Below are 21,563 nucleotides of genomic sequence, written 5' to 3'. Positions count from 1 at the left end.
GTGACAAAATTATTTTAATGAAAGATTGATTTTGTCGAATAATTAGTAATGTAGACTGGGCAATCAGGCTTGGGTGTTGTAAGAAGTCTCCGGCTGATCGAGAAGCGGCTTTGCTTCGCTTGTTTTATTCTGTAAGGTTCTGTACGGCAGTTCAATTTCTGTTAAGGAGATATAATTCTTATCTGCCATCTGTAAACACACAAAGAGAGGACATTTATTATAATTGGAAATGACACCTAAATACATATTCTCTCCTATTAGATTATATATAATCCGATACGACAATCTTAAAATTACTCTTCAAACTGTCACTCGTGTTTTACGAGAGATGTGCTGACCTGTCGTTTCACGTTTCCTTCATAAACCTTTATTGGAAAACTAGTGCATGTGAATAAATTGAGGGCAAAATATGATTCTCGTGAAAATAATTTTTGGGATTTTTCCAGGAGGACGACGGCTAGTAGCACAAACATAGCCACTATGTTGAAGCTCACCTTCAAGACATTTACAAGCGTACATGAGTTTAAAGAGTTCATCATAAAAAGATCCATAAAAAAATTTGTCACTGCCTTTCAGTGAATGGATCCCGTTAGAATGAGCATACAAAGAGCGGATAATTTAATGCCTTGTGAAAAGCTGTGCTTTTAATAAAAAAAAGCTATCAAGAGATGTGTATTTTACCTCTATAATACTGCTTTCTCAAGTTCTCTCATATCTGAATCAGAAGAGATTTTGAATATTTGCAAGTCAAGCGTTATTTATGAGCAAAACCAGACCAAAAACTTACAATATTTTGATGCGTGAGGACAACAGAGATTTCAAGTTTTCAACTAGAGGAAACATTATTATAGATTATGGACTCGTATTTTGGCTACGGTTTTAATTTAAAGCATCTTAATGGTGCCTTCGTCTCTTATAAACGTGTATTTAATTCACAAGACGTCAGAAATGGGTTCAAAACTGCATCGCCTCTAATAAAGTGTTTAACTCGTACCTTATTTTCAAGAGAAAAGTTACACAACAAAAAGCTGTGTAAAGAAACTTTACCACAAAAGAAAAATAGAAACGCTGACTCGTTGCTTAAATAACAATTTGAGAGAATACTGCTTAACAAAAATAATCCTCTAACAAAGGTTGTTTCGTTAAATGGCCTACTTTCTTGTCTGTGTCAGCCTCTAGTGGACAAACGTGTATGTTACACTTCTTTAAAAGCATTCACATTGTGTGTTCTCTTTCTCTTTTCTGAACCACTCACCAGAGCCTTAGACACGAGGGATTGCTGGCGTGGACGACACACCGACACAGAGATGAATATGAGAGTAGCAACTATCATTGCAGCACAGGGCAAAATGAAGATGAGACTCAGAGCTAGAAGAAAAGCACATATACATGCGAGAGTGAACGCGTAACACTGAGAATGAGCATACAAAGATTAATTGCAACTGGCACTGCATAACCAAGCCTAATATTTGACGTGACATTTCTTTAACTGTACATAAGCAGGAGCATTTGTGCATTTATGGGGCATCTTAACACTTTTTTTTTCATTTTTGAAAGTAATTTTGCAAGGTGATGGATGTATCACTATGTAAGTGACACAGGGTTAAGTTAAAAAGATTAATTTGATTCAAAGTAGGCTAATCTTTATGGCAGCAAAACACATTTTGGAGTAATTTAGTATTCTCAGTTTAAAGGGTATTGCACCGTGGTATTGTTTTGTTCATTATTTTGAACAAATCTGTTGAATGATGATAGAAAGACTCACTTTTTAAGTCACTTGCCGCCACCTACTGGCTTAAAAATGCAGCATAAGAGGCACTAAAGAAAAACTCAGTGCTAACACTGAAATGACCCAATGCTGTTGGACTGCCTCGATTCTGGAATGCTGCTTGACCAATCAGATTTGATGACTGGAACTAGTTGGAATTGAATGAATGATGAATGAACAATCAGTAGCCTAAAGCTATAAAAGCAATGCTTTTTTGATTCTGTGTTAAGGCACAATATCCTGACGCAAGCAGTGATTTTAATGGTAACGTTGACTTACACGGATAATATTTCCATGCAACACTACATGTATGTCCACATACACTTTTATCACTTTCACTGGATGTAAAGGCTTTTGAAATTATGCTAAATATCACATTTCGCGTTTCACATCAGAAATGATTAAAATAGATTTTTGTGCCATTACATGTTTCAATTTAACATAAAGAATATGATACATTATAAGCTAAACAAGGATTTCCTCTTAAAGCAGAAAACACTCTTCCAGTGGACTGAAGGAAGATAAATTGTTTGAGATAAAATATTATACTTACAGCTATTCTGCACATAGATGTTGTAGGATGTCTGGAGGTTGCTTATATTGTTTCTCACACTCAGGTATAAGCAGTGCATTCCTACTGATCTGAAGGTGTAGTTCAGATTGAATGTGTTCCCGTAGAGCCTGAATGAATTGCAGGAAGTTGGACTGGATGCGTGGCATTCAGACAAAACTCTCCAGCACAGCCAAACCGGTGGACTACACACATCCCATGCGATAGAAAAAAGAATTCAAATTCAAGTCTGACGACTTTTTACAGGATGATTGGAGAATAAAAAGACTTTTACTTTCTTGAAATGCATTTACCTTCCTCCAACATGAAAGGACAGACTGCTGCTCCGGTTGACGTTATAAATTAAAGGTCCTCTCAATTCAACGGTCTTTATGGCGTCTGCAAAACAAAAGAATGACATGTTAACGCCACCCTGGTGCCATAAAGAGTCAGACAGATAGAAAATGATTCTACACCCACCTAACACAGTCAAATCTACAGAGTACAGCCCAGTCATTCTGGAATGTTGGGGCGTATTGGCTTCGATGCTCAGCTGAAACGTGTAGTTCCCTGGTGAAGTGTAATGACAATTCACAAAAGGCTCTGGGCCTTTACGCACTTCCCTAAAATAAAAATATCAACGGTAAAGAACATATCTTTTAAATATAAACATTTTTTACATTTAGTCATTTAGCAGACGCTTTTATCCAAAGCGACGTACAAATGAAAATATTAAAATTAATGTATTTATTCACATAATCACCCATTGCCTAGGTTCCACGTGTATGTGAAAGTCACAGAGGGCAGGGTACGTCTCAGGTCAAAGTGCTCGAATGAAACCACGGTGGGTATGTAAGACGCCAGCTTCCCACTGTCCCGCAAGTATGTCGAATTATATTCCATTTGACGAAAAACAATCCTTCCTCTGACATTTCCTGTAGTGAAATAGAAACAACGTAACCACCAAGTAACCAACCGAGGCAAAACACAAAAGAGGACTAGACAACTTACCAGATAGCAGATGGGATAACTCCCCAGGTATCCCAAAAACAAGAGAGGAACTCAATGAGAGAAGAGTGTGAACCAGAACACTCCGGATCCTGATGGAAATCAATTTGCAGTTTGAAATATAAACATTCAACACGAATAAAAAAAAACTGAAGACTAAACGATTAGCCGTAATAGCAAAACATATGTTTATAGGCTGTATTAATTAGAACCATAGCCTACATACCCGTACATATGGACTAGTCAGAATTAATTTCTAAATGCGTAGACGACAGTTTGCGCCTTGTGAAAGTGCGACTGAGACTAGCCCTTTATACAAGCCCTTTATGTCTTTTACGCTGTTTTGTAAAGGCTTGAAATCATATCCGCGTGTTGAATCCTTGCGCTCATCTGAATAATGATGTGCGCTGTGAGGCCGAAGAAAACATAATTCATGCAGAAACGTGACTAATTCACAGGCTCATTCCTTGGCAGACTTCGGTATAGAGAACGCAACAGTCCACATATTATTCCCGCTTTTTTATATATGTACATATTAGTCACACGTTTTGCTACGGGATGAATTTAATAACTCTACAGAAACAACAAAACAAACGGTCGCAGAGTGGCGCTCTAATGTAAAGCGTGAAATGTTTAACAGTTGAATAATCTCGTACCTCATGATTTTGATATCCTATCAATTTTCGATACACGTCACTCTTAACTAGCTCGGATACCAGTTTCAGTCCAAGTGCACAAAATTATCTTTAATTACTATTAGAAAAATGAATTTAGAGTATTTTAATATTTATCAAGCCGATAACAGTCTGCGTGTACTTTAAACAACTTTACTGTAGTGTATAATTTTTTCCCCTTTTATTTCTATTTTGGATTTTGACAATAAATTAGCTAATAAAATGTAAAAATAAAAATAAAAATCAAGACTACTGTTTTGTTTACTGTCATAAAATAATAGTGTAAGGACATAACATATTCACAGTGCAAAATGCATCAAAGTCAAGACAAATATCTTTAACAATATAACAAAAAAATTGTTATTAATCCTCATTATCGGCATAATATTTAGCGAACCAGAAATATGTAACAGTGCAAGGGGAGCATAAAAGGATTCGAAAGAAAAATGACTTTTTGATTTGTGTTTAGCCGTAGAAAGCCGTGACGTCACGGATCCCACCTTTCCACGTGTGGCTTGAGGTCGCGCGGAAAGGTTTCCTCCTTCAGTGCATCAGTGCGATATCGTGTTCTTCTCGAGAGCGCTAGGGCGCTCGGTTCTCTGCCGCTTCACACACGTTAACAGGTGGGAAGAAAACGCAGCTTTACGGTTTGAACGGGGAAAGTTGAATCAAGCACGTTGTTACCAAGAACGTTTGGAGAATACCTGCAAAAATGTCTCGAACCCCGGAGGACGTGAACAAACTCACCGAGAGCACATACAAGGTAACGTAGGTTTAAACTGCGTTTATTCGGTCATTGATCAACCGCTTGTGTAAATATAGGATTTGTTATTGACCACCTGTTAAACCCAGTACGAGCAGCCTCTTGAAAGTTGTGTTGGTTTGTTTAATAATCAATTGTTATTTTATGGCACTCTGATGTTTTGTCATTAAGGTGCGTGTAAGTTGTGCAATAGAGGCATGCTAGAGGCATGAGTGCATTTTAAAGTGCTTCAGTTGGGTTTCTGGGCTGAGTTAAGAAACCAGTTTGTGCTGAACTGTTTCTGTTATTGCATACCTGACTGTTCATTGTTTTGCCAAGGGTGTGTTCTTGGGAATTGGCCGAGGAACTGCCCAGAATTACATTAAAGAAGGGCATTTCAATAGAGACCCAGAGGGCCCTATACTTAAGCAGGACTTTGGTCTCATAAGCAATATAATTAGAATTAAAAGTCAATGATTAAGCAAGGGTATTTTTAGCTATTGTGGAGCTATTTTTAGAAACTGTTTTGTAAAAGTGTTTGCTTGTACAATAAAATGTGATTTATTTTATGTGGGGAAATGTGTACTCTTTTAAAATGTTCACCCAAAATTTTAAATTATGTCATAATTTAGTCCAAACCTTGATGAATGTTTTATGTGTTGTCCATATAATAAAAATCGATGGGGTCCAAAACAACATGGGGTATCACTGACTTGATTTGTACAGACAAAAACATTATATATAAAGCATTATACAAAATATCTTGCCTGGGGTAGGTGCATTAATCTGAGTATTAATTTTAAAGCTTTTTCAGTTTCGTTCAGCAGCAAGCAAGCTGCTCTCCCGGCACCTATGAATTATGAGCTTTGTTTCCTGCTCTTCCAGAATGTGATGGAACAGTTTAACCCAGGACTGCGGAATCTGGTTAACCTGGGGAAGAGCTACGAGAAAGCAGTAACAGGTCGGTTCATTTACAAAAGAATAAATATACATAACCCTACAAGTTTGCATAAATTATCCAATAAAAGTTCTATAAACCCAAAACTCTGACTGACAAACAAACAAAATAACAAAGAATATTTCTCTCAAAATATCTGAAATACAGGCAGTCTAGCCAGTTCTTGTTAATTAATATGAGTTATTCACTCTCTTATAGCAATGACCTTTGCTGGAAAGGTATATTTCGATGCCGTCTCAAAGATTGGGGAAAATGCTGCTGTATCGCCCGTTTCTAGGGAGCTGGGTGAGTATTACCCTCTAAACCGTTGCCCAGAGGTCCTAATCTGGCCTTTGCTGATATAGATGTGCTTTGTGCAGAGCGCAGCTTAACATTTCCTAGCAGATGATTCACTGTACTCAACACGTCTTGGAATATGCTGTGCCAGTTATTTCCTTATTTTCTCAAATAGAGTACATTTGTGTCTGCTTAAAGCCCCAGACAGGTTTGGTTCTTGTTGACTTTTTGTGACTCAGCATCAGTTTGATTCATATCGTCTGGAAATAATGACAGTGCTTTACTGTGATTTATAAACTGCCATCTGTTTCATGGCAACTTTTCATACTCGCCACCGCAGATCCGGTAAAGGAAAATATATATTATACTATTTTTATTTTTTTTGTGAAAAATGGCAAAATGTGTGACTTCGTCTTTACATTAATTTGTTGATTTGCAAAGAAAATGGAACACACCGTTTTTAATGCAAATCATTTTTAGGTACCGTAATTGAGCTTTTCAGTTTCCAGTGAAGTGTTCTTCTGTGATTTACTGAGCTTCACTTCCTAGTTTTTCCTGGAATTCCTTTCAGACAGCTCAAATGACCACCAGACAGTGTGGATTCTCTCACATGTTTTGCACACGCCGCCAGCAAACACACTAAGTAAACAGCGACTCTGTGAGAATCTGCAAATCTTTCCACCTCTGGTCCCATTGAGAAAGGCATCACAGCTTCAGCAAATTCAAAGTGCTTGCCATCGATATTCACATTTAGTTTAGTCACAGGACCATGCAACATATCACCATCTTATGCTGTGCCTTTCTAATGCTGTTGTGATTACTGGTGAAAACCTTATCTGCAACTTTCTTATTTACCTCTAAGAGTACTATGGCAGCGTGTGTTCCGTATATAAAGAATGTATAGCTTAAATGATTGCTCGTGACACTTGATTGACACAAGGTCGTGATTAAGTGAGCATTGTGTCAAATTAACGTGCCTGAAAAAAAATATCTGGAGTAGTTGCAAACACAGTTTGAACTTGGTAGTTATTAATATGAATTGCATATTGCATGTCTGGGCCAAATGTCTCATCAAGTGATACTACATAATGAATTACCATTAGTTTTTAAATTGATTTCTCTAGGGACTTTGATCATTCAATCGGAGATGTATGACTGGAATGTGAGAAGTGCTCAGTTTAGTCACCGCCCTTTTTCCTGACACGCTCTTCTAAAATGAAGACCACGAACATTCACATGTATGTGTACTTTTGTTATTTTAACGAAACAAGTTCCTTAATGTGAAGGTGTTTGACATCTTATGGTGGAATCGTTTGTGACAGACATATCTTGCAGCACAAACGGCAACCAGTGTGTGGTTAGCAGGAACATGGTGAACTTCGTAGACACTGTTCGGTTTAGGTGCTTGATGATGTGAAGCGAAAAATGGAAATGTGGCCGTTTATCGACCCCTTAGAGCATTTTACAGGTAAATTGTTTACTGTGGTTGGCAGTAGAACGCCGCTGTCACACATTAACGCTTTTAAAGTCCTTCAGCCTTCTCAACAAGCATTTAGGCAATAAATCAATGTCTAGATTGTTTTTCTCTCAAAGAATTGTTTTACTGTCCTTGTAATTCATAGTTTTAAATTAATATAATTTTTTACTCAATGATTCTTAAGTAGTTTCCATCTAAACCCTAGGAAAACATTAGAAGACAACAAACACTAAACAAAACTAGGTACCTGTAAAGTAGATGCTAATTAAAGTTATAGATATTTCACGATAAATATTTTCTTTCATACTATTGGTCTTGGTTGACCAGTTGTTAGAAGTTAAAAAAAAGAAACGTAAGCATGGACGAATCATTCGCAATTAGATAAGTTTCCATCTCGTTTTAAAAGCACAAGACCCAAATATTACTTTTTTGGGCGGTGTTAACTAATTACAAATTAGCCATATGGACAGTGTTTTAGAAGATTTGTATTCTTTCCATTCTTATGTTACAGTATTTTTATTTTAATTATCTGTTTTACTTAGAGAAGCAACAGATTGGCAAAATGGATTGACACTAGCAAGCTTTTCTTCAATTTGAGGTTGTACATATTTTATAAATGTTTTAAGTCTGCAAATTTTCCTTGACATTTTTTTTCCCCTTGGAGGTGTCTTTAAGACAGAAGATTTTTCATGCATGTGGCGTTCACAGATCACAGTGACATGCAAATCCCCAAGCCTATTCTTTCGTACCTGAGGCGTTCTAATTTTACTTTTAGAAAAAAAAGCACATTTCACTGAGCACTGTATTTTTTTTATATTATCCAAATAAATGTAGGTGTACTTGAATGACATGTCATCTGAATAGTGTGATTCACACAGCAATTTTAGTTATTGTTGTTGTAGCATGGCTTTATTGTGAGAAATCAGGTCTTGGGTCTCTTGAGTAATATTATGTTGTCAGTGAAAGCATCGCCTGTCATGTCCTGGAAACCCTCTTCCTTGTCATTGAATTCATGGCATCAAACTACTTAAATGCGATGTTTACACTAAAAAGAATCGTGAACACTTTGTGTTACGAATGTATCAATTCTTAAACCTAATCAATATTATTAATCTGATACGCTTGTGTTTTGGCGTGCTGTTTTATGTTCCAGAAATCTCAGCTGTTGATGGTATTACCAAAGTATCTCTAATGTCACTCTCTCATATTTTATGTTAAAGATAATATAAACAGAACATAAAAACATAATTATTAATTCTGGAAGGTATTTTTGAACATTGACATTCCTTCATTAAATGCTGTTTTCAAAAACTAAATGTATTTCAAACTGACATACGCGTAATGATAAAGGACAAAACGCGTGCAGCAAAACTATGACTTTGCAGCTACTCTTTGATTTTTAAATGATCAATTGTAAACAAATGACTACTGTAAATCATCATTTTAAAATAAACATTAAACATCATTAACATCCCATTTGTTCTGTAATCTGACACATTTGTGAAATGGGATATTCAAGGTAGAATATTGTAGGATGGAAACCGCCACCATGGGTTTTTTTCCTGATTCAATCAAAGAGATTTATTATGCAGAGTAAAAAGGAATAATGCGCACTGATGAATTTTGTGCAAGCTTAAACATGAATGTGCATTATGTTCAATTTAATTTGCATTTGTTTTTTCATTCAGAATGTGATTTTTACTAATACCGATTGTAGACACTAACGATAATCCATTTAGCCTTTCCATAATTCATTGGTAGGGATGCCCTGTAACCTTTGTAAGGTTATGTACTTTTATGTAACATCTTTAGGGGTTGTGAAAACACAGAGCAGGTGCTGACACTCTAAGTACAAAGATGGCATTTACTGACCCACTCTGCTGATCTTGGCATGCTAATGATGCTATTATAACTGCTGGATGAGTGATAATGCTACGACTCACCTCTGCTTGTTTGTTTTCATGAGCGGAACTAATGGAGCCCCAACTAGATAAAATGACACGGATCATAAAAGAGTAGGAGAAACGCATGAAAAACCGTCATAGGGGAGTCGTGTATAAAGTAGTTCAACTCCATGCCTCTCCAAAGGCAACTTTAAACAGTTTTTCCAGTCGAGATGAACTAGAAAAAATGTATAAACATAAGTAATGTAGCAATAAGGTTTCATTTTTCTTCTCAGGAGTGGTGTTAATGGAGATTTCAGAAGTTCATAAGAAGGTCCAGCTGGAGCTAGAGGAGACTGTAAGTAGTCATTATGGTTTAAGATCTTTTTTTTCCCCTCATATTCCTTTCTAGTTCCAGAAGAAGCTGTAGATATTAATAGGTATTCAGTAATTTTGGGTAATCCTATGTAGTTTCACTAGCCTTGGTTCTTCATATAATTCATTATCTTCTCGAGTATCATCTTGGAGCATTTTGTGATGTAATTTTTTTTTTTTTTTTTCAATTATACATTTTAATTTAGGATAATTTCTTTAAATTCAGAACTATTGTTATTATTATTCTTATTAATGATATGTTGAGGTCAGTATGATTTTAGTTTTTTAAGAAATTAATGTTTTTATCAATGGATGCAATAAATTGGTTAAAAGTTACTGTAAAGATGTATAAATATGTTTTAAATAAATGTGGTGTCTTCCAACATTGATGATGATAATAATAAATGTTTTGATTTTACATTAACTGTTGTTATTTAGAAAGAAACTCTACTAATTTAGAATAGTAATTTGGAAATACATTTTGTCCATCTTGAAGCTCAATTTAAAAATAAAGTCTTTAAGGAGAATTCAATTTAATTATGTAAACTCCCACTGCTATAAGTGGGTAACATCTTTGCATATAAAATAACTAATTTGGAACTTTTAAAAATGTTTACTATGTTTTGACAATTATAAATACTGAGATTAACTTATAGTGAAAAGTGTTGATTATGGCTTGTGAATTGTAATAAATAGCCACTTTTCAGTAATGTAAAAGTAGGCATTGATCTGATGCTGTAGGGTTGAGCTTTTGTCACAGCATACTGAGACCAAATCTGAAAAAAAAATAATTTTGGCACATTGGTTTCAGTAAAAGCTGTTTTTTGACCAATGAGGAAGTTTTGGGTTCTGAAAAGTACAGGATGTTTTCATAGTACATTTAACCTCAAAATAAAAAAAACATTAACCTTACACAAAAAAAGGAAAATATGAATTCAGTTCATGACCACTTGAAAATGGAAAACTGTTATTTTAAATAGAATAAATATGCACTTCACAAAATTGCTATTTTTATTGTATTTCTGATTTGAAAAAAGAAGAGAATATTTTCAAAAACATAATAAAAAATGACTGACTCAACTCAGTAGGTAGTGTATAAATTTTGTAAAGTAGTGTCATTAGTACAAAAATATAAAAATGCAACTTTTATGAAATAAACATCTTCAAGGAATATTCAAACCTATGAACAGAACTAAAGAAAAAACTACTAAGAAAAAAATGTTTTTTTTTTACTTTTTTGTAGTTGCTTGATCTTGAAACTGAAACTTAAACATTGACATTATAAATTGTACAATAAAATTTTGCCTTTATGCTGAACTTATTCGAGGTATACTGACCCTCTGCTCTCTAGAGTTTCAGAGCATTTCTTCCTCCCAAACCATTTTTTAAATCAGATGATCTTAGGTATTCAGACTTACACTGTTATGAATATTTAGCTACCTAAGCTGATAAGATAACCCTTTTGTTTGACTTCTCTACAGAATTTTATCATCGTTGTGGAATTAAAATGCAATTTCACTGTTATTGATTGTTATCTCTCTGTAGCGATTTATCTCCGTTAACCTTGTTGTTACAGTTCAAGAGGTTTCACAGAGAGCTCATCAATGAACTGGAAAGGAAAACAGATATGGATATCAAGTACATGAATGTAAGTATTGCAAGTCTTTTTCTTCGTCACCCAAGCCACATTTCTCATCCTCTCACCTGTGCAAGCAGGGGGACATATTATGAACGTTGTGCTATTACAATCCTTCTAGGCCACGTTCAAAAGATACCAGTCAGAACACAAATTGAAGCAAGACTTTTTAGACAAATCCCAGGCCGACCTGAAGAAACTGCGCAGAAAAAGTCAAGGAAAGCATTCGTCTAAGTATGAGATCAAAGAAAATGAGGTGAGCTTTCTTGTTTTTTTCGTTATGAAATCTGTCTGTCTGCTAGTCTTTTGTCTGATCAATAAATTGACTGCATAACAGAGCTGTTCAGTTTGTAGCCCTACATCTTGGAAGAAAATTTAGCAAGTAACAGAACATTTGAGCCATTTTTTCCTTCTGTAATTTTTGCTGGGTTTTGATTATTGCCGCCTGATACCTCAATAAAAACTCAGTCATGAATTTTGTTGCTAACAAGATGCTTGATGTCAAAAGAAACGTAGACATAGTTACAGATCTTTTCTTTCACATTTTGTATCTGATAATCAAAAATATAGATAGGCAGGGATTTGGTTATATGCATTGATTATCAATTGGATTTTGAGATGTTGGTGTTGTACTTAAACAGAAGGTGGATGAATCACCAGAGAGAAGTCTTTCAATGAACAGAGATGAGATAAACCATGAGATTTATTCATGAGAGAGGGTGAAAAAAAAATGGAAAAATGAAGAACGCAACAACCACAAAGACGTGGTTACATGCTTGATGAGTAATCCATTAAAGTCCTTTATATGGCAACGTTTAAAAAAAAAAAAAAATAACAACAGTGACTTCAACATTCATGTTTGAGGTTTGACAGTCTGCAGTTTATTTTTGTTGGGCATAAGGTGGAAATTTTTCAAGTAATATTTGTGACAGACATTATATTACCTGTAATTCCAAACCTGCTTTCCTGAAAGCATATAAAAAGTTCTCAAGGAAAGCCATCACAAAAGATTGGCTCTACATAACAAATGGGAACAGCTCTATTCAATTAATTTTCTGGCTCAATATCAGAAATATGATTTGAGACTTGCGCCGAATCTGTTGCAGTTGATTTTAATAGTCAGTTTTAATGGCTCAACAGTCACCATTGTGTTCCTCTCTTTAAAGGCACATTGTTTCTTTGAATAGTTAGCAATGGAAACCTTTTTATGTAATGTGTTTGTTTCAGAGTTAGTTTTTTTTTTTTCGCTCTTGTTTTGAGACAGCTGTCTGCTGAGTTGCTGCTTAGTTTAACAAAGCATCATTCACAATCATGTAAATTGTTTTCACTGAGGAAAACATTCAGAATAAAGTGCTTTTCAGTCATTGTGTGATTTGTGTTTGCTTTGCAAATCACAATGAGCCTGAAATTACTTTCAAATTGTCATTGTAAACACAGTGCCAAATTTAAAAGATTAATTTCATACTGAAGCCATATTCTCCTGAGAATCAGAAAAAAAGGTTGTTGTTTTTTCAGTTAAGGATTTTTTATGTTATTACATTGTTTAGAGCATAAGAAAAAATAAATAAATTAACTTTTTTTTTTTATTATTATTATTTATTTTTATTTTATGTCCTCTGTAAAGGACACTATCACAATTTTTTTTTCTAATTTAAGTTAAAATGGCTCAAAAACAATCAAAAACAATATGTTTTTATTTTAAATGACCATTAATTTTTTTTTAGGTTTCATGATGCCAAACTTTTAAGGCTGATTCTGAACTATGTTATAAAATATTTAAACATTTAGTTTTTTTTTTTGATAAACTGGTTTGTTTATTATGTAAAAATTATTTTCCCATTAAACACAATTGTATGTATACACTGTATTTGAATTACATAATGAACTGTTAGGACAACATTTTGAAGAAACAAATGTCATAACGGGGCTAACAATTGGCCAAATTTCCATAAAAAGTAATATTTGGATTGAAATACCTTTAACATTTTCCTGAGATGTTGCTTTATGACAAACAATTAGATTTTTTTTTTATTTAAATGACAATTACAAAATATAATCATATTTACATAAAGATGTTACATTTTCACTAAATAAATTTTGTGGACCAGTGCTCTGACATATGGTGAGGTTGCTTTTTTTTGAGCAACAACAGTTTAAGACCTGGCTTGAGGTGCTTTTCTGGTCAAATTGCCCAAAATGTTTTTGCCCTCAAGCCAAATGAGGGCAAATGAAGTAGACATATGAAAACATGTTTTCCCTCTTATAAATATCTATTTTTTGAGTTGATGAGATCTTGGCTCATCTTAGCTGAGTTAGAAATCTCATCTAAAAACATGCCAGGTTGTGTCCCTGACAAAATCCACCAAATAATAATGTCATATAGCCATAAAGTCGTATTATTCATATTCGTAATGAGCTGCTGTTGTTAAAGCCACTGAGAGACAATACTCGTGTAGGTCTTTCTTGTCCAGACATGATCTGCAAAGTAAAAAAAATATTCTGAAAACAACTCCAAGGAAACAAGCAACGTTCATGGTCACTATGACAACTTACACAGAACTGTAATAGCGAGGGGAATCCTGGGAAGAAGAACAGAGCTCTGTTTCTGGTGTCATTTTCACAAGTCTGCTGGGTAGCAGCTTTGTTCTATTAAAGTAATAAATCCTCAGTCTGGAAAGAAAATGACTGCATTAAGATGAGGTGTTGACTGTATGGACTTCGTAATGATATGATTGATGTCTCATTTTGTTGAATGTGATGTTTTGTTTGTGTCTCAATTTCCCAAAAACTGTTTATTTTAAGCATGAATTCAATGATGTGTCTTTCTAACTGAATACTTTGAGAGTATAATGCGATGCCTTATCTTATGATCATTGTCATCTTTAGTGTGTAGAGACCATCTCATCACGGCAGACAGACATGCAGAGGTTTATTGCAGAAGGATGTAAGGAAGCTCTGCTGGAAGAGAAAAGAAGGTTCTGCTTCCTAGTGGACAAACACTGTGCTTTCACCTATCAGCTAACAGCCTTCCACGACAAGGTAATAATAAATATTAAACTCACTGGTCTTACAGTTAATGTTGTTAGACGTATTAGAAGTAATGGTACAATATTTGATAAGATATTTAAATTGTATTGGAAGAAGTCTCTTATGCTCATTATTGCTGTATTTATTTGATCAGTAAGAATTCTAATACTGTGAAGTTGAATTTTTACAATTAAACTGTTTTAATGTATAACATTTACTAATTTAAATGTATGATTTAAAAATTTTAAATGCATAGGATTTACAGCGTTTTACAATTTTAACATATTTAATTTTTTAAAGTGTAAAACATAATGCATTCTCAGCAGCCATCTCAAGGAGATAATCGACAATTATGATTTTTGTCATAATCGTGTAGGAAGTATAGGAAGTTCAAAAGAACATATTAGAGAACATACAAAAATATTTGAAATAGAAATCGTTGGTAACGTTACTTTTACTGTAACTTTTGATGAATTTAATACATCCTTACTAAATAAAAGTAATTTATTTCCAATAAAATAATACTGATCTTTTGGATAGTACTGTACCTTGTCTTGCAAAAACTTGCAAAACAGTTTTTGCACTTCCCCCACAGGCAAAGGAGATGCTGACCGTCACACTGCCCAGCTGGCAAGATAAGTGCACCGATGCCACCAGGGTGCCCGACACGGTGGTATCCATGATCGAGGGTCTGCGGACTCCAATGTCAGTTATACCAGAATCCTCGCCTACATTGGAGCGTAGTGACAGGGTTAGTCTCACACAGAAGAGAATGTACCACCATTAAAATATGAGTATGTGTAAATGCTACTTTTTTTATATAAGAGCCGCAAAAATTCATGTAAAGCCTGAAATACACTGTGTTTTTTGCCATGATTTTACAATATGAACAAGTTGATGCTAGTTGAGGAAAGTCAGAGCCAGTCTGCAGATTAAATTACAGAAAATTGGGTAGTGTATGATAGTTACAGACTGACTTTTTTTTGCTTCAGACTTTGATGCTATCCAGTCAGAGGATATCAAACATGTTTGATATTTTCAGCTGATTTTAGAACATATTTGTTTTCATTTGTCATGCGTCTCCTAGCAACAAGGCGCAAGTTTCTGCCTAAGTTTGTTGCGATCAGAAAATAAAGTCTGGTAGTATATGATTCTCGGTCGTGTAGTGTATGATGCCCAGTTTTAGTTTGTCTCTATTCATGTTGTGTAGTGCATTACAGCGTTAAATAGAACACAAACTGATCTCTGCATGGGCAAATTTTTTTTCCTCCTCAGTCCAATTCAGGTTCAATTGTTCCACCGCCAGCCCCATTACTCAAAGCCCACACAAGCCCACTGGCCAGCATGTTCTCCCAGGATGTTCCTAAAAGCCCCATCTCATCTGAGCTCTACTCAGGCAAGCTGACGACTGCTTACACTTTGATCTAATCAGACTTTCATTTCTTCTTCTCAACAATCAAGCGTGATAGTTTTTGTGTTGATGAGGCTTTCCTTGAAACGTCGCTGTGATTACTAATCTAGCTGATTACTGCCATGAAATATCTTTCGTTAATGTCACATGAACTGCACTTCTACAGATCAAGACAGCCTAGACGGAAACGGCTTGTCTAGGTCGGAGTCTGTGTCTAGCGGTATGGATATGGCGAAGAAGACCAGGGTGCAAACTATCTTCCCCCACACAGCAGGGAATAACGAGACCCTGCTGAGCTTTGATGATGGAGACATCATTACACTGCTTATTCAAGAGGAGAGAGATGGATGGCTATATGGAGAGCTAGAACATACTGGACAGTAAGTGAACCATTATATAGGACTGCTTGCGTCTTTTTCTTCAAGAGATAGTTTGCTCAAAAAGTTATTGCTGTATTACTTACTCTTATGACGTTCCAAACCTGTATGACTTGCTTTCTTCTGCGGAGCATAAAAAATATGGACAAAACAGTGGAAACCTTCTTCAAAATTTTTGTTTTCTGCAGAAAAAAAGTACATTTTACAAAGTTGGAAGAGTTTGAGGGACGTTGCAATTTTTCAGTCATACATTATCTTTGTCCATGCTGCCCTTTGACTTGAATGTTAGCAACATTGGCTTTCCTAAGCTGGAAAGACTGGTTACATGTTTCTGTTCATTAGACTTACGCTGCTAATTTGCAGAATTTGGTGAGACATGTTCGACATGTCAGACATGTTAGATGTGCTTGTGTACGTCAATGAGAGGAAACAAAACTCGCTGCTGCCGTAAGCGTTTTCAAGGGCCTAAGTTTATTGTACTTTGCATGAAACGACACTGTTGCCTTCATTTAGACACAGAACTCAGACATGGCTACACCTCAGACCACGGTTCATTAGCATGAAACTTCTTATGAATTGAATTTTGTTCTTGCATTTAATAGTTTTTCAGTTATGTGTGAAATCAAAATTGATGCTATTTAGTTCAATAAATAATTGGTTTAAATTCATCCACAGAAAAAATAGATAACGATATTTAGTCAAAATGAGTGAAATATCACACAGACTTTTAACAACCAACACTTGAACAGTGCAGCTCCACTTTATCTTCAAATTCACAGATACAGCAAAAAATGGTTCAGATGCACGTAGCAATATTAATAATAATAATGTAATTTATGTGCAACTAAATCTATGTTAGCCTGTTCGTCGTTGCTGTAAAATTTCAGTCGATTTGCTTAGATTCAATTAAACTGTCAGATTGTTGTTCTTTTTAGCAAATGACAATTTTTGCAATTACTTTTGCTGACACTAAATACAATATTTTAAAGTTAACAGGTGCATCTGTTCTTTGTAGTTTAATCAGTCATCCATAGCAACATACAAACGAGAGGTCAAGTGATCCTTCTGCTGTGGAGGCATCAGCGGCTGTGCTTTGTGTGGTCCTTTACTTGTTTGTTTTGCATATTTTAATGAGCAGCTCTGCCGTTACAGAGGTCCAAGGTCCACAGATTTTCCCTCACTACCCATTATGCTGTCACCACTATTTTCAGAAGTGAAAATGTCTTAATGCACTGACGCATTCTTGAAGGCTCAGTTCAAAGTTATGCGCAGCTGGCGGTGTGACAGTTCCTAAGCAACCAAATCCAAATGTACTCTTCGTGGTACAAGCCGTTTCACTTTACATTTGCGCCAATACAGTGGTTTTTGATTAGTAATACAGTACTCGAAATCAAAAAGCCTTAATACATATGGAAATTGAGCCCGTATCTATTTCTGTTAGATATGGATTATGGATATTTTTTTGTTTCGCAGACGGGGCTGGTTTCCCTCATCTTATTGTCGGGCTTACAATGAGCCAGTGATTGCGAATAGGTGAGAATGCTTTTCCTTTGAATTTAACTGAAAACCATGTGATCTTGAGCTGGAACTAACCTTATTTACGTATACATTAACAAAACGGTAAGACGTCGATTTATGTATTTTGTTCAGAAGCTTTGAGAGCCCATTGCATAGCCAGAGTGTGACTGATCCAGAGCAGCCGGAGGAAGACGAGGAGGTGGAGGAACCCATGTTGCTGCCCCCGCCTGACTACAGTGACTCATCAAGGGACAGACCCATCAAGCCCTCCACCCCCTCTCCACAGAATATGGTAAACACATTGTGCTGGCGAATAGGAAAGCTAAGTGCAAAGTTAGTTAGAAAAGCAGATGATTTCTGTAAAGAGAGACGGAGGGAAGTATCCGGGCCTCCTATCCTTTTGTGTTTGACATAAAGTAGGAAAGTCATTAGTGTATTCTGAGAGGGAGTCCCCTGATCGGATCGGGTTTCCTTCTAGGGGGAACACGAAACCTCTGTGAATGCACAGAGGGTAGATGTAGAAATGCATACAGTGCAGTTCGAAGATGCATACAACACTGTTTCTTTATGAAATATTTAACTTGGCTGGGAACAAAAAAAAAAAAAGACATTACAAAAGATCAAAATAAATGTTTCTTCAGCATGGCATATTACAAAAGACAAATAAATGCAGCTTTTTTGAGCTTCGGAGACTTTCAAAAAATATGTACATTCCAGATTTGTAAAATTAAAAATAAATGCATATGACTGAATTATTTTAAGTAACTAATAAAAAACTATTTGTATAGACGGTGTAGATGTTTTTCCATTGAAGCTTAAGATTTTTTTAGATGATCTCAGATGATCATCAGGTTTTGCACAAACTTTATGCAGCTTGAGAGTTGCTGTCATTAAAGCAAAAGTACTTCAAACAAATGCTAAGACATTCAGAAATTCTTGTTAAATTTCAAATACCATCTCAAATTAATGCTTCTAATATAGTTTATATCCAATTTCATTCGTTTAGAAAATAATGCAAATATGTGTTATGTAATATAAAACTGCATCTCTTTTTTCTTTTTTTTTTTTATTCAGCTATACATTAGACCTTGAATTTTACAAGTTAGGTCCATAAAAGTGGCATAAGAAGGATACGTTCTAAGACCTGCAATAATGTAACCTTTGTTCTTTGCCAGGGGGCCTAGGGAGGGGTAGATGAATGCTCTGCATTACTATCATTGTGAAAAATAAAAAGACATCTGAAAAATGCTGCCTACCTGGTTTTCTCATTGTAAGGGGGAGAGTGGAGATATTTAGAGCTGTACTTATATCAGCTAATGTTTGAATGCGATATCTGGCTCCCTCTTCTGATTGACCCCATGTCACGTGCACTGCCTCAAGGCACTAAGATCAGATTGAAAGTGTTTGATCACAACTAATTTGCCGTGAATGTGATCATGTGATAACGGGCTGGTGGCCCTTGTAAAAGCGTCTGGACTATTGTGGAAAGTCTGATGACCACAATCTGTCCTTTGATGAGCATTTTACTGTATAGTTCACACAAAAATAGGAATTTAGTCATTAATGTCATGCCATTCCAATCCTTCATGGCTGTATTTTTTTCAGTGGAACACAAAAATCTTGGTTAATTATCTACTATTCCTTTTCTTAAACCAAACAAAATGAGTCATGTGAAGTACTTTCTGGAGCTTTCATGGCTTGTTTTGTTTGAACGTTATTTTTGCAGTTGCCTTTATTTTGATAAAACTGTAGAGTGATGACAGGAGGGGAAATGGGAGAGAGGCAGAAGGAGAGAGAAAGGTTTATGCATCATTTTGTTTTGGATATTTTTTTGTTTTTTTGAGCTTGAGAGCCTGGGGTTGTTGATTCATTTGTCAGAAAAAAAATCTTGTGGTACTTTTTTTTTTTTTTTTTTGCTTTGTTTTGTTTGATTGTTGGTTTTGCTTTGTTTTATAGCCTGTGGTCAATATTAACTGTAGTATAATGTGTTAGTTTGAGAGAACTACTCCTTTACAATGAAATGAGGCCTGCCTTGGACAGATTGTACCTCTAGTATACATCCCAGTACACCCTCCTCTTATTAATAAAGAGACATGCATGAGCCCTGACTGTTCATACTGCTTAGTAACTTAAAGTGGTTATGATTAGATTTTCAACGCTCAGACGGCGAAAGCAAGCGCTTCAAGATTGTCGAGATTCTTGACGCATATGATGAGATCATAGGACACTGCGATTGTTCCAGGTACTTAGTCGGCTGGTGAAGCGACAGAATTATGTGTTGACATCCTAATCAAACCAGTCTGACAGGGAAAATCCACTCTCTGCTTTATGTTCTAAAAAGCACGGTTTATGATGACTTTTTATTCTTATTTTTGTGTTTGCAGCAGGCATCTTTGCCAAATGGTCACTCAGCGCCGCCTTTCCTTGGGTGAGTATCTTTTAACAGAGTTAATGATCAGAACTACTACTTGCGTCTTGAGTTCTATGTGTTCCTAGGTTGACGTATTTTGTTAACCCTAGAACAACATTTTAATCCAAAAATGTAATCTTAACCAAATCTCTACCCATAAACCTAACCTTACCCACGAACAATGCCGAAAATCTGAGAAAATGATAGATGCATGACACTGCTGTACAAGCGGCAAACACTGATTGCCTAAACTTCACAAAATCTATAAACTGGTTCTTCAAATCTTATTCGTTATTCAGTTATTCACAGTGTTCCAGGACCAACAAAGATGTTGATCCAGGAACACAAAAAACTCAGCAAAATCAGCTTTTGTGAACTACTACAGTGTGATAGCAGAGAATGGGTTAAATTCTAATGCAATGTCTGTTTTCCTTATCAGGGGCGGGAATCCATTTGCCACGGTCAAACTACGACCCACCGTCACAAATGACAGATCGGCACCAATCATATGATGAGACTGTACGCGGCCCCCCGCCCTGATGTGAAGTTGTGTCTTCGAGGTTTTGCTTATATTGAAGCATTGCAGATAGGGCAGTGGAACCAAATGAAAGGGTTCTGTTACAACATCATTTTTAATCCTTAAAGTTTCTAAAAATGCAAACCAGCAGATTATAATTTCCAAGAGGCATTATTTATAAGAATTTTAGACTTTGATTAAATTATTTTAAATTGTAACTGAATTCATACACTTGAGTTTCCAAGAGAATGCACAGCACCAAAAACGCTCTTGAATAGCTATTTTCTGACCATATTGGTCCTCTATGTCTGGGGCCTTGTTAAGGTAAGCCGATACTGTATATTTTAAGGTTGGTGTATTGCAGCCCCTAATTAGAAACACATCGCATAACCAGCTCATATTTCATTTCAAAATCCAGTGAAGTAGTGTGAGGTTTGCCAGTTGCCATAGTGTTTCGGTTGTTATGGATTAATTTTAGCCTGTTTTGTTATGAAATATCATGGTTTTGTTGTTTTAAAATGCTTATGTGTTCCTTATCCTTCACACCTTTTGCACATTTAAAAGAGGACAATGTAAAGACACTTAGTTGAATTGTTTATTCCTCATGTTAAAAATGAGTGCAATGTGTGGTGACAAAATCGTGAGCATTTTTCACTATGAAAGAGACATCCTTGGGTCCTAAGTAAATATATACCGATTATTTTTTAAAATAAAGTCTTGTAAATTTGTGTACATGTTATGCCTTTGCAAACATGTTATCATGTAGGGGATACAGCCTTTTCTTTCAAACCTTTTTCTTTTTTTGTTGTGATATTGATTCATTGCCCCATTTTTTTTTTTTTTTGTCATAGCACATTACTCCGAAATAAAGATATGTCTATTCAAAATGTGTTAGTTATTATTATTTTACCACTGTTCTATTGAATATTCTCTTAAAAAAATGCTATTCTTAGTAA

General features: G+C 35.5%; 2 protein-coding genes across 5 annotated transcripts; one reads left to right on the top strand and one right to left on the bottom strand.

Moving 5' to 3' along the window:
- On the bottom strand, window positions 1-3,801 carry tmem130 (transmembrane protein 130). The gene is made up of 8 exons (XM_043254169.1): window positions 3,553-3,801; window positions 3,330-3,418; window positions 3,082-3,253; window positions 2,799-2,941; window positions 2,633-2,717; window positions 2,322-2,524; window positions 1,256-1,368; window positions 1-189 (listed from the first exon to the last, which is right to left on the bottom strand). Exons 1-8 carry the CDS (start codon window positions 3,558-3,560, stop codon window positions 64-66), a joined length of 939 nt encoding a protein of 312 aa, XP_043110104.1. The 5' UTR covers window positions 3,561-3,801; the 3' UTR covers window positions 1-63.
- Window positions 3,802-4,514: 713 nt separating this feature from the next.
- Window positions 4,515-21,494, top strand: baiap2l1a (BAR/IMD domain containing adaptor protein 2 like 1a). Of its 4 annotated transcripts, none has more exons than XM_043254381.1 (14): window positions 4,515-4,763; window positions 5,628-5,703; window positions 5,899-5,985; window positions 9,633-9,694; window positions 11,288-11,359; window positions 11,469-11,603; window positions 14,234-14,386; window positions 14,970-15,125; window positions 15,650-15,770; window positions 15,952-16,165; window positions 17,636-17,695; window positions 17,816-17,972; window positions 20,068-20,108; window positions 20,530-21,494. In XM_043254381.1, the coding sequence occupies exons 1-14, from the start codon at window positions 4,713-4,715 to the stop codon at window positions 20,600-20,602; spliced, it is 1,458 nt and encodes a 485-aa protein (XP_043110316.1). In that variant the 5' UTR covers window positions 4,515-4,712; the 3' UTR covers window positions 20,603-21,494. The 4 variants fall into 4 exon arrangements, with proteins under 4 accessions (XP_043110316.1, XP_043110315.1, XP_043110314.1 ...); XM_043254380.1 differs by having other exon boundaries at window positions 4,516-4,763; window positions 20,065-20,108; XM_043254379.1 differs by having other exon boundaries at window positions 4,516-4,763; window positions 17,813-17,972.
- Window positions 21,495-21,563: the final 69 nt, after the last annotated feature.

Source organism: Puntigrus tetrazona, chromosome 12 (genome assembly GCF_018831695.1).
Source record: "Puntigrus tetrazona isolate hp1 chromosome 12, ASM1883169v1, whole genome shotgun sequence".
NCBI lineage: Eukaryota > Metazoa > Chordata > Actinopteri > Cypriniformes > Cyprinidae > Puntigrus > Puntigrus tetrazona.
This window is presented reverse-complemented; position numbering and strand designations above follow the sequence as displayed.

Bases quoted from the DNA above. Each gene is read 5' to 3' on its own strand.
- tmem130 (XM_043254169.1), bottom strand. The intron at 1,369-2,321 runs GTAAGTATAATA...CTTTTCTTCTAG, and splicing joins CATCTATGTGCAGAATAGCT to CTCTGAGTCTCATCTTCATT. The intron at 190-1,255 runs GTGAGTGGTTCA...GTGTGTTTACAG, and splicing joins CCCTCGTGTCTAAGGCTCTG to ATGGCAGATAAGAATTATAT.
- baiap2l1a (XM_043254378.1), top strand. From the start codon at position 4,713: ATGTCTCGAACCCCGGAGGACGTGAACAAACTCACCGAGAGCACATAC. The intron at 9,695-11,287 runs GTAAGTAGTCAT...TTGTTGTTACAG, and splicing joins AGCTGGAGCTAGAGGAGACT to TTCAAGAGGTTTCACAGAGA. The intron at 15,126-15,649 runs GTTAGTCTCACA...TTTCCTCCTCAG, and splicing joins CATTGGAGCGTAGTGACAGG to TCCAATTCAGGTTCAATTGT.